This window comes from Brassica rapa, chromosome A01 (assembly GCF_000309985.2).
Source record: "Brassica rapa cultivar Chiifu-401-42 chromosome A01, CAAS_Brap_v3.01, whole genome shotgun sequence".
Lineage (NCBI taxonomy): Eukaryota > Viridiplantae > Streptophyta > Magnoliopsida > Brassicales > Brassicaceae > Brassica > Brassica rapa.
Genome location: NC_024795.2, coordinates 6,752,187 through 6,770,966, shown reverse-complemented (window position 1 = coordinate 6,770,966; position 18,780 = coordinate 6,752,187). Strand labels below are relative to the sequence as shown.

The window sequence follows — 18,780 nt, the reverse complement described above, 5'->3', positions numbered from 1 at the left end:
TTAACAAGTGCGTCTGTTTCGTGGTGAAGTTTTGTGTGATAGGAGAAACTAATTAAATTATCTCACTAGTTGAAAGTATGAAATTGATTGTTTTTCGGATTTGTTCGTCACAAGACTTCTGTGTAAGTCTTCTGGTCTAGAAGACTTATACGAAAGTCTTCTAGTCAATACAGAAGTTAGTTTTGCAATTAATTTTATGTGTGTGTTCTAAAGACGACTTCTCTGGAAGTTTTCCAACTTTACTTTGTTAACAAAAAATCTCAAAAATACCAGTGAAGACTTTTTCGTAAGTCGTCTAGGATACACAAGTTAGTTTTGCAATTGACCAGATTGTATTAGAAATTTGACTTTTTCTAGATGACTTACACGAAAGCCTTCCGCCGGAAGACTTCCCTGTAAGTCTTTCAAACTCTCGGTGGAAGTCTTCTCACTGTCGGTTAACCATAGATAACTATGTTCTTCTGGTACATTATATTTTAGAATAATTTCGAGAAAACTTCCCAGAAGTCTTCCAGAGTCAGATCTAGATCTGAAAAACTTCGTATCCAAACCCAGGTCTGAAAAACCTGCATATCCAAAAATGTTTTGAAGCTTCAAAATAGAGAAAAATGAGTAAAAGATTAGATATAATTACCTTTATAAAACATACAAAACAAGATATCCAAAATTTATAGATTTACTTTTAAATGAGTGGAAGATGAGAATCATGTGATAAAAATATGCAAAAACAAGATAAATTAGTGAGAAAAAGATGAGACAAAAAATGAAAAATTGATAAAAGGTTTGGTGTTTTTAAGTTTAAAGAGATTAGAAAGAGGTTGGAAAGTGTTAGTTCGAGAAAATTTAAGAACTTTATACAACAAAAGGTTACCAAATAGAAAAAAATCAGACATAAAAATTTACCAAAACGACAAATATGTTACGAAAGAGAAGACATGAACTTAAAATGAACTTTGAAAGTGCTTATATACACGAAACTAAACACACGAAGCCATGAGACTTCTTGGAAAAACTTGCATATCCAAACTTGCATATCATAACCATCTGAAAAGCTTGCATATCCAAACCAAATCTGAAAAATCTGCATATCCAAAAACATTCAAAGGGTTTCAAAAAAAAATGAATGGAATATTAGATATATTTACCTTTATAAAACACAAAAAGTTATCTAAAATTTATAGATTTACTTTTAAAAGAATAGAAGATGAGAACTATGTGATAAAAAATTTGCAAAAACAAGATAAATTAGTGAGATGGGACAAAAAAAAATAAAAATTCATATAAAGTTTGATGTTTTCAAGTTTAAAGAGATTAGAGAGATGTTGGAGAGTTCTAGTGAGAATCATTACATTTTTGTTGAAGTCATTTGAGAGTAAGATAGAGAATGTGTACTTTTTCTTTATATATGGAGACAAAAAATTTCATCTAGGTTAAATATTTTTGATTCAAAAGACTTTCAGGGAAGTATTCTATTAGACGACTTCTTAGAAGTCTTCTACCTCTAAATACACTACTCACCCAGAAGACTTCATGGAAGTCTAGACCCTTAATTTATTCTCTAAACTTAAATAACTAACTAAATAGACAAAAATACTTCACTAAACTTAAAATAAACTTTGAAAGTGCTTAATATATACGAAACTAAACACATAGGTCAAATTTTAGTTTTCTAAAAAATGTTTAGTTTCATAATCTAATCCTAAAAACACAAACAATACTACAACATATGTTACCAAATTCTAAACCAAATAATACTGTGACTCACTACATTAACTCATATGTGTTGAAAACTTTTCAATTTTACTATATCTATTAATTTATATCATTTACAAATGTTTATAATTACATGATATTACTTTTTACCCCATCAAAATGTTTTTAATAAAAAAATAAAATTACTTTAAAATCTAATCCTAAAAATATAAACAATACTACAACATATGTTACCAAACTCTAAACCAAATAATATTGTGACTCACTACATTAACTCATTTGTTTTGAAAATTTTTCAATTTTACTATATCTTAATTTATATCATTTATAAATGTTTATAATTACATGATATTACTTTTTATCCCATCAAAATATTTTTAATAAAAAATTTAAATTACTTTAAGATCTACAATATGAAAAGACTTCATCAAAGTCTTCTCCCAGAAGACTTACAAAGCCCTTAGAAGACTTCTAGAGATTATACTAATAAAAATACATTTTATTTTTTTTGTTTGGTCATTAGATGCTACTTGTAATTTCACTAGTCTTTTGGGTTAATTTTGTATTTGATTCAAGTTGGAGTATACCACTGTGTTAAAATCAAGTTATGAGTTATATTTGGCAATTTTCCTCTGATTTGTTATCAAAATTAACCCAGCTTTCTTATATGAAACTTGATCACCACGAAACAAACAGAACACAAATCACTGTACAAAAAAGTAGAACAGAAAACACTCAAAACATAAATTTCAAATTGCAACACCTTCACACACACACACACACACAGACCCACATAAGTGACGTCGTTTTCTTTCTTTTGAAATCTGATCATGCTTTCTTTTCTAAACAGCCATTCTATAGCAGCACATACAAGTCCCCGGATTAGTCATGCATATGCCGTCAACATAATTTCTTCCCTCCACATTGAGACATCTCTCCTTGCATACTACACCGGAAGGATCCGCAGATGTACAGAGACCGTATGGAATGACACACAGATTTATGGGAGGCGCAAACTGTGCAACTGCTCCCCAATAAGAAGAAATTATTTTATGTAATTTATAAAGGTTCACAGAAATAAAATACTTGTCTACATTGCTTAACAATAAGTTATTGTTCTTTGTTTTTTTTCGAACAAGGTGCATCAGTTTAATTTATGAAAGAATTTTTATTTCTCCTAGTTTATATAAGTATCGGACATTAGATCTGTGTAAGCCATCAGATAATATGTTGTACATAAACTTTTATAACATATTTGAGTCAATTCAACATGTATACTTTGATCTGATCATTGTGGTAATCTTTTGTCACCTACAGAAGCAAGCATTTTTGCGTTGAGAATTAGTTTTCTGAACATATATTTACTTTTTTTTTGCGTACGAACCTGTAGAGGATTGCATGATGGAGAGAGAAACAAAAACTGCAGCGACAACAGCTGTGCTCATTCTTAAGGTCCCCATTGCTCTTCTTTCTTTCTTTCTTTCTTTCTTAGTGAATTATTTAGCCAAAAGGAGGTTTTGATTTATAGGCGATGCAGCGGGGAGAACGCTAAAAGTGATGCATTTTTTTACATAGCAGTGTATTATTATATGTAGCGGCGCGTCTGCCTTCGACATTATTTTAGATTGAATGTATATTTATATCAATAATCTTAAGCAGACCGTATACAAATTTTATTCAATATCAAATTAAGACTCTCCACGGGATCCATGGGAAATAACATAATCCGGAAAATTGTTTTGCAAGAAGTGACGTTCGTTAGCGCGGCGTTAAGTCTTCTCACTTGTCTTTTCCTTTTTCTAATTGTCTTTTCCCAGCTGAATAATAATCGCAACCGAGAAGTCTGATTTTGCGGTGTTGGATCGATCTCTCGTAAGAACGTAAATTAAGAAAATTTTAAGTATTTTGAAGATTAAAATTTCTCGTGATAGAGAGAGAGGTTATGAATTCATTAACAAATGATACCTCAAAACTCAAAAGTATTAAGTTCCTTTCACAAAAAAAGTATTAAGTTCCTAGTCTTCCACGATCGGGTCTAAGATTTAATTCGTCGTTAAAAATCAATCGATTCAAGGATTTGATAAGTTGAGATTTCGGTTGAGAGATGTATATAGAGATCAAGATTTAAGAATCAGGAGGTGGAGGGGGCACAATCAAGGAAGAAATAGCAAACTAGATCAATATACAACATATGAAGGTCAAACAAAAATAAGGTGTGGTGAACAAAAAAAAAAAAATAATAATAATAAGGTGTTTTCTTTTTATATTTACGAAGAGTTTCCTGACCCCTATTTTGTAGGTCCAGACTAGCCACGTGACATGCTTAAAGTTTTTGGCGACCACTTTAGATCATGCCACGTGTTGGTCTCCTCGGGCCGAAGAACCCATGTGAAAATCTCGGTAGCCAGTGCGAATCGAACCTGGAACCGTATTTGCAGTCGCAAGCCGTATACCACCTGACTAATTCGTCCTGGTTCAAAAATAAGGTGTTTTATTAAATATATTTTGATAAGATTAATAAAACATGAATAATAAAATATATGTAGCGCGACTAGCATGCATGCACGTTATTGTAAAGATATACATATATGTACACTATTTTAATCATAATACTATACAACTTGCATGTACGTAGTCCAAATTGGCAAAGTATATCAAAATTAGTCATTAGCTGATTTAACCCAGTTGAATTTCCATAAACTTGAGTTGTGTTTTTAGTTCAAAATCTAGTTTATTAGCTACGCTCCTATAAAACGCTCAATCCCTATAGCGTAATGGTCTCTTCTTTGCAGCCATAGTAACAGTCTATAACAGACTAATAAACACTAACTCGGTAACAATAAGGCATGGGAGAGCAGTGAAACTGCTTGTTAAGTCGTTCCATTCACTTAACTAGTCTTACATATTAGCTGACTTATGCGATTGCATGTATATACCAAGTTGATCGAAGTGTACATACTAATACTATAGCTAAAACGTTAAAAAGTACTTTGTTTGTTACGCTGACATAGTCAACTTTAAGATACTAACTAATTATCAGTACTGCCAAAGAAAACATTAGATGCTAAATAAACGGAGATCAAACGCATCTAATAGTAGTGAGGGCATGCAGCAACCATTGACTTTTATAGTTGTAAAAATAAAATAAATGATTATGTAATATTCCGATCGGTGGTATATACATAGTATTGCATGTTGAAAGGATTAAAATAATTTGATTTGATTATTTATGTCAGGAATTTGTACTTATTTATGATAAAAATTTGTTTCAAAATTAGATGTGACCAAATTAGAGTAGTGGAATAATAAGTGACATATTGATAACTAGTTCAATTCACGATATAGTACAAATGAGGCAACGGTAAATCATAAAACGACTATAAGTTTAGACAAGTTTTTTGAAATTAAAAAAAAAAGGTAATTGATACTAATAAAATAGACTATTTGAGGTTCCATGGAATGTCCCTGCGGAATACAAATCCAGCTTCCAGCTTCCAAAAGAAGCTACGTAACATTATTATATTATAAGAAAAAATAAAAATAAGTTGGAGTGTAACTATGATGCTGCTTTCAAACTAAGTAGTGGATGGATTTTACATGGTCATCTTGGTGTAGCTCTCAGGAGTCATCTACAAGGAATCAACTCTTTTAGGGAAAATATGACCGGCAAAAGCAATGGTGCTAATCTTAATTATTCCGAAGGCCATGTACTATCTCACCTCTTCCACCAAGCGCATGCTTATGAAATCATGAATGTGAGCAACAATATCAAATGGTGGGCTCGAAAATTTTTTACCGGAAAAAGGTTCTTTTTGTGTTGCTCTTCGTTCTCTCTATCACATAGCACATCATAATCATCTTTGTATATATAAATATTTAGTATAAATATCAGTTACTTTCAAAACACATGAGTTCTATTTTTGATCGTTTTTAGTATTTGTAATCATTTTGCTATTTTAATATATAACATTTTTATAAATAAAGCACCAACCTAATCTCAATACTATATATACATATATCTATTCTATTAAAATATAAATAATGATTTCTTTCATGTATGATTTTTTAATTTGGACCATCCTTTAAAATTTTTATTAAATGTATTTTGTTAAAACTATAACACATAGAATCTTTGAACTAATTTAATCATAATTAATATCTTTTGATATCTTTTCATTTTAGATATAAAAACATATATTTTAAAAAATCTAACAAATCTGTTTGAGATTGACAATTAGAACACGTGTCAATACATTTTAAAAACATATACCTTTACTGAATGCAAAAGAATAAGATTACGTGAATGAACACAAATCAACTGGAAGAAAACAAAAAGCTTAAAACCAAAAATATTTTGAAGTGAATACGCGTTTTAAAGTCTGTATATAATTATGTTAATTAATAATTTTATGATCTTTTAGATCCATATTAATAATATCATCAAAAACATATTTTTTTTTTTCTTTAAGAATACATATTTGCTTAAAAAAGTAAATTTTCAATCATAAAAGCGTACCGTACCGTGAAGTTTCGGTCCGTATACGGTAAATATCATCCAGATGTCAATTTTGACGGAGAGTTTATTTTCCTTGTGAAACAGAGAAACATAAGGTACCTGAAAAAACATATTCTTTACATCTCCTTTGCCTGACACTAGGAATGTCAAACAGGTTGATCTGTACCATTCCGTCCCATACCGCAGCGGGCTCCTCTTCGAGCTGGTCACAGCGGGTCAGGGCCGCGCGGGCTGCGGTACTCAGGATGACTGACCAAACTCGTACCGCAAAACATGTAGACTTTTCCGGGACGACCCGCGGGACGGCCGATCTTCAACTGCCTGCACAAGAGATAGACTGTGTTATAGACTGACATACTTTGTTATGAACCGTTCACCATATATGTGGAACAACATGAATGTGTGTGTATCTTTAGAATCCATTAACAACTTCAGGCTGATGATATAACAGAAATAGTTTGTGCTAAACCTGTTCAATGAGTTCATGTACACTCAAGTTACATGTATCGAATGACAAACAAGAGACAGAATCAAAGCAGCATAAACATCTTAATCACAATACAATTCGTTGCACCATTCAATCACAATAACAATGCAAACAAAACATATAAACAGAGCAGACCTTTGGTGACTGGTGTAATGAATTTATTGTTGTCTTTTTGTTTTCCTTCGAGCTAACACACCATATAAACAGAACAGACCTTTGGTAAAAATATATATCGTCAAATATAAAAACAACTAAGCTAGCCATAAAACATCAAGCCACAATTAAAAACAGAACATGAAGTAAACAATAAGTAAATCCGACTAAGACCGAGACTAAGCTAAGCACAATCACACTCACATCATAACAATGACTTAATATCAGATTAAGAATCACCAAGTTTCAAGCAAATGATCAAGCAACAATCTCAGCTACCTATAGAATCAACCGAGACTTAATGAACAAGCAACCAAGCAGTATAAAACTACTATTGTAATCAAAATATATGAGATAAAGCCTAGAGTTCCTGAGAGGAAGAAATTATATACCTTTTGGTTGGCTATGAGGATAAGAAGAAGAAGGTGATGGCTCGAAGAACAAGAGAAGCTACAGCCGATGGTGGTAGATCGAGGAAGAAGAGAAGCAACAGTGGTATATCGATGAAGAAGAGAAGCTCCGGTGGTGGAACGAAGACAAAGAGAGGCTACGGTGGTGGAATGGAGACAAAGAGAAGCACATGTGGTGGCTTGAGCAATAAGAGAAGCTCCAGTGGTGGCTCGACAAAGAAGAGAAGCTATGGTGGAGGATTGTCTCCAGAAATGCCTCCAAAATCGAAATTGTTTCACAATTTCATCATGAGCTTTCCAAAGGTCGAAAGTGACGAAGCAACACAGGTTTACGCGGGTGACCCGCTGATCACTATGGGCCTTCCCGCTTTAAGCCCAGTTCCGCATAGTTCCTGCCCGCGTGGCCCACAAATTTGCGGGCTTACCAAATGACGGACCAAACCTGCCCACAGCAATCCCTTATGGGTCAGGCCCGCGGTCCACCTCTTTTGCCATCCCTACCTGACACAGGACAAAACTTAGGAGTTAATGGAAGTTGAATGGTGTTCTTGTCATGATGCAAATGATCTTTTAATAAGGAAACGCTCAGAGACTCATCTAATAGTAGTGAGGGCATGCAGCAATAACCATTTAGTTTTATATTTAAAGAAACTTAAATAAATGATTTATTTGTAAAATCATATGAAAATTCTAATTTATGCCCATATAAAAGAGATTAGGATATTCAATCTCAAATTTGTATTGAAAGAAAAAAAAAAGTAAATGACTATTGTAAAAATCATATGAAAATTTTCATATTTACCCCCAACAAAAGAGACACTATTATTATCATAAAAATATTATGAAATATATATTAAATTATGTCGTTTAGCTGGAAAAAAAATTATAATGTAATATATACTAAATCACCTCAAAACAATGAAAAGTAAGAAACCGTAATAGATAGTTTGTTAGCGGAAACAATCCAGGCTTTAAGAGAAAATCGAATTAAAAAATCTGAAAGTGTCATCTACTCACACTTTAAACCCTCAATTTTTTTGTCTAGCACTTTTAACATTCAAATTAACATTTGTATCATAAATAACCTTTAATCTAACTTACTTGTTCATCAAGTAAAAAATTGACCTATATTACAGGTTAATACAAGGAGGTGTTGATTTTTTTTTCCAAAAAATAATTATTTAATTAATAAACTAAATAAAAGTTCAGAAAATTAAATAAAAATCAGAAAACTAGACCAAATTTCATAAAATTAAAGAACAAATCACAAAATTAAATAAAAAATTAGATAATTAAATAAAAATTATTAAAATTAAATAAAAGTCAGAAAATAAATAAAATTTAAATACATAATTTAAAAAAGTAAGTAAAATTCAAAAAATTTACAAAAAATAGAAAATTCAAAATATTCTTTTTAAAAATATATATATAATATTTCTAAAAAAGATTTGTTTAAAAAAAACACTGACATATTATCGTTGACAATAAAGTTTTCAAACATTAACTCTTGATGGTAATGGTTTCTCACTAACATCGTTATTGACATATCTACGGTCGTTTTCAACGATGATGTTGGAAAGTGGAAACTATCATTGGTGATATGTCAAAAACCATCACTGATAAGGGTTATGTTAGAAACCATCATTGTCATCAAAGATATGTTTTGAAATTGTTAGTTTCGACGATAATTTGTCAGTTTAAAAAAATCTTGTTTTTATTTTAGTAATATTTATTATTGTTTTAAAGATATTTTGAATATTTTGAAGTTTCTAATTTTGGTGAATTTTCAGAATTTTATTTTTTTAAATATGTATTTTAATATTTATTTTCTGATTTTTAGTTAATTTTCTTAATTTTTCTTAATTTTTATTATTATTCCTAATGTTTATTTAATTTTCTGATTTTAATTAATTTTATGAATTTTTGTTTAGTTTTATCATTTTTATTTATTTTTATAAATTTTTATATAATTTTATTTCTTTTATTAATTAAGTAATTAATTTTTTTGGAAAAACTAACACCTCATTGTTTTTACATGTACGACATATCAAATTTTTACTTGATCAACAAATAAGTTAGATTGAAAATTTTTTATGATATAAATATCAATCTTATATATTAAAACAGAAGTCACAACCTTGATTCATGTGTGATTTTTTTAAAAATGGATTTAATGGACATATTCATAGAAATTCATACTATATTTTATTTCAGACTAAAAATAAATATAATTTTTAAAATATTTTAATCATAGTATCTTTTGATATCTTTTCATTTTAAATATAAATATATTTATTTTAAAATTCTAACAAATCTGTTTAAAAAGATTTTTACAAGATTTTCATTTTTGAAATTATATTTAAATATTTTCACTAATTTTGAAATTAGTTTAAAATATTATTATACATTAATATTTTCAGTTATAGAAAATGAAAAATAAAAAAATCTATAATATTTTAGTTATTATGTAATCATAATCAATCATGTTAAATTAAAATTATTATATTGAGCTAAATATAATAAAATTGTATTAAATTTATATATTTATATATTTTATTTTTGTAATTATAAAATATTTATGTTCAAAAATAAAATCTAATATGTTGGTAAGATGGGTTAACATTATCAAACTATATAATACATGTATAAAAATTAGCATGTATTTCCTTAAAGTTAATAATATAAAATCTTTGTAACTACTTTAATCATAATATATTATCATTTTAAATATAATATATATTTATATATTATATTTTAAAAATTCTAATAAATCTGTGTAATATTTAAACAATAACTTAATGTATTTTAAGTTATCGTTTAGAAATGAAAATAAATAAATTATATCTTATTTTGTCTACTTTTATAGTCATGATCATGTTAAAATATAATTATTATACTAAAATAAATATGATAAAATTATATTCAATTGATAAATTTATAAATTTTATTTTCATAAATATAAACTATTTATTTAAAATATAATATGATGATAGAACGGCTTAAAATTAACAAACTATATAATACATGTCTAAAAATTAACATATCTTACATTTTTATATATACAATAATAAATTATCTAAAATGAATAAGCATAAAAATATTGGTAAAAATAAATCCTGTTTTGAAATACGGGTCAGAATTTAGCATAAATTAAATACAAAATATTTTTTAAATATATTTTCTCATGAATATATTAATTTGCTTAATAACTAAATACAAATACAATAAGATAAATATATAATATTTTTTTTTTTGACAGCAAAAGCATCTACATACTCATGTGGACTCTGTAAACCAAGGTGGTAACTCTGCATCCATGTGTACGACGAATGACGGTTGTATCCGAGCACTGCGTGCCAAGCGATCCGCCATTGTGTTATTCATCCTAGGAACATGAACAATATCCGAGTTGGTGAAGCTTCTTCGCAAAAGCTTAATATCCTCCAGGTAACTTTCAAATGCTGGCCATTCCTCTGGTTCTGAAACCATCTTCACCAGTTGAGAACAATCCGTTGCAAACGTGACCCAGTACTGTCGCAAGTTTTTCATACATTCCATTGCCCAGATTAATGCTTCTATCTCCGCATGAAGAGGTGAGAGACTTGCCCTTACATTCCTTGCCCTTAGTAAACCCTCAAACCCCGGAATGGTACTGAGCCATCCTTGTCCTGAGAAAGAATCTTTATCTTTCCAAAAACCGTCCGTAAAACACCATCTTCCTGTGGTCTTTAAATGTGATCTGATCTGTACATCAGATACTACACTTGAGTGATTAATCATCTGTGCCTCAGGTTTAAATAATTAATTAATTATAGCATGTAAATTATAAAATTATTGTATCTGAAATAGTTATATAAATATTTAAGTATATGATTAACATTAAAAATATATACCACTTATGTTCTAAAACAATAATTTATGTATAGAAAAGTGAAAACAAACATCCGTGCGGTTGCACGGGTCAAAATCTAGTTTAAAAGTTAAAAGTGATAGCCAAAAAATTTGAAGGTATCTTTTTTTTTACAACAAACGGCTATTCTTTTACTCAAACTTGAGGTGGTCTGGATAACGAGACTGGAATAGAACAACCAATAAAGCAAAGAGATCTATGAAAAGAACGAACATTCCTAGCTAGCGTATCAACAATTTCATTTTACGTTCTTGGGATGTAGCTGATCTTAAATTCCGGAAAATACATCTGGAGAATTTGAATGACTTTCAGCTCAGTTGAGAAAACTTGAAGGTTTAAAATGTTAGTAGGTGACATTTACGTATGATTTTTTATGCGATTATCCCCTTTATTATATGAAACTTTATCACCGTAAAACTAAGAGAAGACAAATCAAAGGTATAACAAAGTAGAATAAAAAACACTAAAACATAGTTATCAAACTGCAACACCTCCGCACACACTCACACAAAGCGACGTCGTTCTCTATCTTTTGAAATCTGAGTATGCTTTCTTTTTTAAACGCCGAAATCATAGCAGCACATACAATTCCCCGGATTAGTGATGCATTTGCCGCCTTTCAAAGATATTCTCTCCGACTTCAGGCATCTCTCATTGCATGTTTCACCGGGGGGATCCGCAGGTGAACAGAGACCGTATGGAATGATACACTTTATGGAAGACGGATTTGCTGCAACTGCTCCCCGATAAGAAGAATTGAATTAATGTAATTCATAAGGGAACAAAGGATTACAATATGTTATAAGATCTTTGTAAACCATCTTTTAAGATACAGAAAAAAATTGAAAAAAATATTTGGGACAATTCAATATGTATACATCTGACAAATGTGGTAACTAGTTAATTGGATTATAACATACAGAAGATATAAGCATTTTTTTAATGTCGTTAATGAATTCTCTAACCAAATATTTAATTAGTGTGGTTTGACGTACGAACCTCTAGTGGATTGCAGAATGGAGAGACAAACAAAAACTGCAGCGAGAACAGCTATGCTCAATCTCAAGCTCCTCATTGCTCTTCTTTCTTTCTTTCTTTGTGATATATTTAGCCAAAAGGAGGTTTTGATTTATAGGCGATGCAGAGCGCAGAAAAAGTTCAAAATTACAAGCGATCACATGCTTTCTTGTACATAACAAATGTATTGTAATTTGTAACATTGACTGCCTTCGACGTTATATTAGATTAAGGTATAATTTTATCAATTATTCTACGCGGTCCGTATAAAAATTTAATTTAATTTAAGGGTCTACACGGGATTCAAGTCGTCTATTGTTCTAATTTTCTAGACAAAAATCAAACATTAGTTATCTTGTCATTCTTCTGTATTCATTTTCTTGTACCACGGGATATGTCTTGATCTCCCATCGATGAATAAGAAGGAAAATGAGGTTGTCTTCACCGGAAAGATTGTGGAGGTGTCAGAAAGTGAGAAGTTGTATAATATCAAGTTGTACATACACGTTTTCCTAATGCTATTGATAAGAGGAAGATACAATAATGGAAATATTCTATTCTATATTCTATTCTAATACCGACTCGTTTATCGTTTATTGATATGTTAATATCCCCTAATAGAAAGCATGTGGTGGCATTCATCGATTTATCACCGGCTTCTAGAACTGAAACCGGACTTGGTTGACCTCCTTCTTTTGAATTTTTAAAAGGCTGTGGCTGAGGAACCAAAGAATGATTTACATCTTCAGTTGGTATCCTTGAGATATCCTAGAACATCAGCAAACAAATAGATATGGGTTATAACAAACATGTATATTACATTCTTGTTCAACTAGCAAAATGTAAACTGATTCTCTACAGCACAAATTCGTCATCTTGGAACATAATGCTCACTCACAGGATCAATCAAAAAAGTGACAGTTGACAAATCTGGAGCTTCAGAAGACATTACCTTCCTTTGCCTAGACATTATTTTGGAAAAAGTCTCCCCGGAATCTCTAGAGCTCTGTCTTGAAAGGCGGATACGGGATACCTTCATACCGTTTCTGCCTAGGTACCATGATTGCTGGTGCATGGAAGCCTACGATCTGCTCTGGACTCATCGGAAGAAGAGCTTGTCCGATGCAAAAGTTCTACTAGCATAGCGTGGCTCACCTAACAGGTTTCTGAAAAAAAAACAATCTTGTTTGGCTCCCACGTGTCCCTCACTGGTGAATGCATTTTAGGGATTCGTCAAGTCTATTGTGAGATTAACTAGGGTTTATGTATGTGAATTCGAAAACCCAAAGTTAGGCAACATGGTGAAGGAGCAAAGTAGGCAGTGTGATTCTTCCGTACGGGATCTTAATGACATTTATCCTACAACAAGGTACAATCATATCGGTTATAATTGCCTTTCACTTTGTTTTGCCTTTTCGTAAGCTAACCATGTGAGTGCCTCAAAAGCCAAGTTAAGAATATATGAGCAATCTAGATGAATACTATACCGAAGATGACTACACGAATAGGGAAATATATCGTCTTTTCCGCCTAAATAAAAAACTGGTCCCATGCATTTCTCAACTGGAATCTAATTCCCTTTTTATCTCATAATTTTTCTTCTGCTTCATATACCCGCTAGTCAATGTGCTTAATACACACAACATTCTCTTTAACTATGCGGGAAACGTAGCATTACAACGCCCTCTTAATCGCTGCTAGATTCTCAATATAGAGTTTAAAGTTGCTAATGATAAACATTGGGACCCTCAAAGAGTCTAAAAAGCCACGTTTTGCATCATTCTCAGACTCAACCATTACCCATCTCTCATTTGTGGCCCCCATCAATCACACTTCACACCTTATCTTCCAAAACATTTAATCAACTAATTTTCTTCCCTTATTTATTGTGACTCGTCCTCCAAAAATAAAAGCTTTGTTCCCCACAAAAGCTTCCCAATCTCACTTGTTTGACAATAGGACCACCACCACCACGTACGGTTTGCACCATACACACCACAAACTCCCTCTTCATTGCAATAATTACACCATCCACCAAAACGTCTCTCTTTCTTTCTATCTCTCTTTTTATGTTAGTTAACCAAAACAATTTTGTTTCTTCAGGGTGAATATAATGGACCTCAAGTACTCAGCATCTCATTGCAACTTATCTCCAGACGTGATGAAGCACCATCGAGGAAAAGAAAGAGATGAAGAGTATGATGCTTCTTCTCTCAGCTTGAACAACTTGTCAAAGCTTATTCTTCCTCCACTTGGTGTTGCAAGCTATAACCAGAATCAGATCATTTCTAGTGGATGGGTCATCTCACCCATGGACTCAAGATACAGGTACATCCGACATATTCTTCTTATGGACTGTCTCTGTGAAACAGAGCAACATTGGGTACCTGAAAAAAACGTACTCTTTATATATTTTTTTGCGTAACAAAACATATCTACTGAGTTCACGATGCAAATGGGCTTGTAATAAGAAAGTTATCAGAGACTCTTGTTTATCTTGAAAGGTAACGTAAAGAAGTAAACTAATGATTCATGTGTGGTTGGTTAATTCAGGTGGTGGGAATCATTTATGGTGCTTTTAGTTGCATACTCTGCGTGGGTTTACCCCTTCGAAGTCGCGTTTCTGAACTCCTCACCAAAGAGAAACCTTTGTATCGCAGACAACATAGTAGACATGTTTTTTGCTGTTGACATTGTCTTGACGTTCTTCGTTGCCTACATAGACCGAAGAACACAGCTTCTTGTCCGTGAACCCAAACAGATTGCAGTGAGGTCAGTCTCTGTTGTTTCATGATTTTTTTGTGTCACCGTTTGATTAGTTTGTGGAAGACGACAAAGTTTAGGTGACTCTTGTGCCCACACCATGTGATTCTTTATTTTTACCCATCAGCAATTAGACAAAATTACTGATTATGGAAAGTACAGAAAGATTCCATTTTATAAATATTCCGTGAACAGAAAGCTTTTTAATTATTGTGTAGGTAGGTACTAACTAAAAAATGATATTTTAATATCTCATTAAAGGTACCTTTCTACGTGGTTCTTGATGGATGTTGCATCAACAATACCATTTGATGCAATCGGATATTTAGTCACCGGCACAGGCAAGTTGAATCTCACTTGTAATATCTTGGGACTGCTCAGGTTTTGGAGACTCCGACGCGTCAAACACCTCTTCACTAGGTACACATAAGGCTCCTTGTCATGTGTGTAATCAAAACCCTTTTATGAGAAACTAACAAAAACATCACATGTTTCACGTGTTGTTTCAGACTAGAGAAGGACATAAGATTCAGCTACTTCTGTATCCGCTGCATTCGACTTCTATGCGTGAGTAATGAAATTATAAGTTGTAGTAAACAAAACCGTTGTTGTATTTTCAGAAACATAATGGGGTTTGAATATTATACAGGTGACGTTGTTTCTAGTGCATTGTGCTGGATGCATTTATTACCTACTAGCAGACAGGTATCCACATGGAAAGACATGGATCGATGCAATCCCTAGCATCAGAGATAAGAGTCTGTCCATCAAGTACATTGCAGCCATTTATTGGTCTATCACAACAATGACCACTGTGGGATATGGAGATCTACATGCTAGCAACACTACTGAGATGGTGTTTATCACAGTCTATATGTTATTCAATCTCGGCCTCACTGCTTATCTTATTGGTAACATGACTAATTTGGTCGTGGAAGGGACTCGTCGTACCATGGAATTTGTGAGTCTGATCAAGCTCTCACTCTTTGGTTACACATAAGTTTTTTCTTTGTAACCATTCGCTCAACTGTAAAGGAATCTGACCATTGTGTGCTAGACGTTCCTGACTCTCCGAGTGAACGCTGGAAAGAAACTAATATTACATGTTGTGGTTTTTATTCGGGGTTTACGGCCCGAACCTCCTAATATTCAAAATAAAAGTTTTCCCTTTGTATTGTTTTTTCTTAGGGAACTTCTTGTTGTTGTTGTGGTGGTGCAGAGAAATAGCATTCAAGCAGCGTCGAACTTTGTTAACAGAAACAGATTGCCTCCAAGACTGAAAGACCAGATACTAGCTTACATGTGTTTGAGGTTTAAAGCAGAGAGCTTGAATCAGCAACATGTTATTGATCAGCTCCCAAAGTCTATCCATAAAAGCATTTGTCAACATCTTTTTCTTCCATCTGTTGAAAAGGTTTACCTCTTCAAAGGCGTCTCCAGAGAGATACTTCTTCTCCTGGTGAGCTATATAACAAAGCTAACTAGGGTTTGTGGATACTTAATGAGTTCTCTAAACCTAGTTTTTGTGTGTGTGTTGATGTGTATTAGGTTTCCAAAATGAAGGCTGAGTACATACCACCAAGAGAGGATGTCATCATGCAAAACGAGGCGCCAGATGATGTTTACATAATTGTATCAGGAGAAGTTGAGATCATCGACTCAGAGATGGAGAGAGATAGCGTGTTGGGCACGCTAAGATGCGGAGACATATTTGGAGAAGTTGGAGCACTTTGTTGCAGACCTCAGAGCTACACTTTTCAAACAAAGTCTCTCTCACAGCTTCTCCGGCTCAAAACATCTTTCCTTATTGAGACAATGCAGATTAAACAACAAGATAATGCCGTGATGCTCAAGAACTTCTTGCAGCATCACAAGAAGCTGAGTGATTTAGATGTCGGTGATCTAAAGGCACAACAAAATGGAGAAGACGATGATGGTTCACCCAACATTGCCTCAAATCTTATCACTGTTGTATCTACAGGCAATGCAGCTCTTCTTGACGAGATACTCAAGGCTAAGTTAAGCCCTGACATTACAGATTCCAAAGGAAAAACTCCACTGGTAACGTTATGCTTTCCACCAAAAACCTAATTAAACATTACTCATCATCAGTCATTAATTTGTCTTATATTATTGTTTCAGCATATAGCAGCCTCTAAAGGATATGAAGACTGTGTTCTAGTACTTCTAAAACACGGATGCAACATTCACATAAGAGGTGAACACATCATAATCAAGAAGTGTATTACATTTTATTCTAAAGAAATATTTTTACTTAAGATATTGATTAAAAACTTGCAGATGTGAGTGGTAACACGGCTCTTTGGGAAGCAATATCAAAGAAGCACCACTCGATATTCAGAATCCTTTATCATTTCGCAGCCATATCGGATCCACACGTAGCTGGAGATCTTCTCTGTGAAGCTGTGAGACAGAACAATGTAGAAGTGATAAAGGATCTTCTGAACCAGGGGATTAATGTTGACACAAAGGACCACCATGGTTTCACAGCTTTGAAGGTGGCTTTGTCCGAGAACCAAATGGATATGGTTAATCTCCTGAATACGAACGGTGCAGATATGGTTACAAATGAGCTCACATCATTGGAGAAGTTAAGCGTTGTGGAAAAAGAAAAAGAAAGAGTGAGTATTTTCAGAGGACATCCACTGGAGAGAAAAGAAAGAAGTAGTTATGAAGCTGGGATGCTTATTTTGCTTCCTCCTTCGCTGGATGATCTCAAGAAAATTGCAGGTAAACAAGAAAATTGCAGGTCTTAGACCGGGTTTGGTTTAGTGTGCTAACCGGGTTCGGTTTGTTTTTGCTTGTAACATGGTTCGTTTTGTTGTATGCATGAAACAGAGGAAAAGCTTGGGTTTGACGGAAGTGAGATGATGGTGACGAATGAAGATGGAGCTGAGATTGACAGTATTGAAGTGATTAGAGACAATGACAAGCTTTACTTTGTGGAAAAGATAATAATTTAGAAAACGAAATTTAAAAACAAAAAAAAATGTATGAGATAAGATTATTAGCGTGAAAAAATGAATTTGAAGTAAAAAAAAGAAAAAGAAGCGAAGATATATATACATTAATATTATTGGATGTAAAATGTATTATTGCTGGAGTAAGAAAATGTAAGAGATCATATACTCCTACGAACGTGTGAATCTGAGAATGATAGTACAAAATTTACCAAGTAAAAAGGAAACTGAAATTGAGTTTAAAATAATTAAACGTAATATAAATAAAAAATTATAAAACGTAATAGTGTTACTAACTTTTCAACATTAACGTTTAGTTTCTTTCATATATGAAAATGTGACGTGACTGTCCGTAGTACCAGTATCACATGCTATGGCTACGATTCGAATTATTGAGTTTTATTTATATTTCGAAACATCATTCTGAGGTTGTACACGTTATTTTGTTTGGTATTATGGAATATAGTCGTTGAATTGAAGAGAATGATCACGTGATCATCACGTCAGTTTATGATACTTCTTTGTCAATGAATCCATACAATAATACGACTTTTTGCTCCACTTGAAGTTTGGACAAAAACTCCAAAAGCCTACCTTGCATTTATAGTAAATCAGCTTAAGTGATACAAATGTTGATGAACAACTAAACAGCAACAGTTTAATGCACCTTCGATTTTTCTTAATCACGATGAACATTACATAAATTTCTTTATTGTTAAATTTCGAAGTTATAAACAACTAACTTATGCAAACATGTTTTATTGACCTGGTTTTTCTTTCTTTCTGAATTAGATATGCATGTAATACTGGGCAATGAAGTATTGTTCAGA

General features: G+C 32.4%; 1 protein-coding gene and 2 long non-coding RNA genes across 3 annotated transcripts; 1 reads left to right on the top strand and 2 right to left on the bottom strand.

Moving 5' to 3' along the window:
- Positions 1–5,064: 5,064 nt before the first annotated feature.
- On the bottom strand, positions 5,065–9,531 carry LOC117127912. Its single transcript, XR_004450887.1, has 2 exons — positions 7,262–9,531; positions 5,065–6,550 (listed from the first exon to the last, which is right to left on the bottom strand). It is a non-coding gene; the product is annotated as an uncharacterized LOC117127912 (long non-coding RNA).
- Positions 9,532–10,393: 862 nt separating this feature from the next.
- LOC117128575 lies at positions 10,394–13,866 on the bottom strand. Its single transcript, XR_004451944.1, has 2 exons — positions 12,189–13,866; positions 10,394–11,925 (listed from the first exon to the last, which is right to left on the bottom strand). It is a non-coding gene; the product is annotated as an uncharacterized LOC117128575 (long non-coding RNA).
- Positions 13,867–14,105: 239 nt separating this feature from the next.
- LOC103859869 (potassium channel AKT2/3) lies at positions 14,106–18,104 on the top strand. Its single transcript, XM_009137457.3, has 11 exons — positions 14,106–14,180; positions 14,310–14,534; positions 14,760–14,978; positions 15,231–15,389; positions 15,479–15,536; positions 15,619–15,930; positions 16,189–16,428; positions 16,518–17,030; positions 17,112–17,187; positions 17,271–17,720; positions 17,829–18,104. Exons 2-11 carry the CDS (start codon positions 14,320–14,322, stop codon positions 17,951–17,953), a joined length of 2,367 nt encoding a protein of 788 aa, XP_009135705.1. The 5' UTR covers positions 14,106–14,180; positions 14,310–14,319; the 3' UTR covers positions 17,954–18,104.
- Positions 18,105–18,780: the final 676 nt, after the last annotated feature.

Bases quoted from the DNA above. Each gene is read 5' to 3' on its own strand.
- LOC103859869 (XM_009137457.3), top strand. From the start codon at position 14,320: ATGGACCTCAAGTACTCAGCATCTCATTGCAACTTATCTCCAGACGTG. The intron at 15,390-15,478 runs GTACACATAAGG...GTGTTGTTTCAG, and splicing joins GTCAAACACCTCTTCACTAG to ACTAGAGAAGGACATAAGAT. The intron at 17,188-17,270 runs GTGAACACATCA...AAAAACTTGCAG, and splicing joins ATGCAACATTCACATAAGAG to ATGTGAGTGGTAACACGGCT.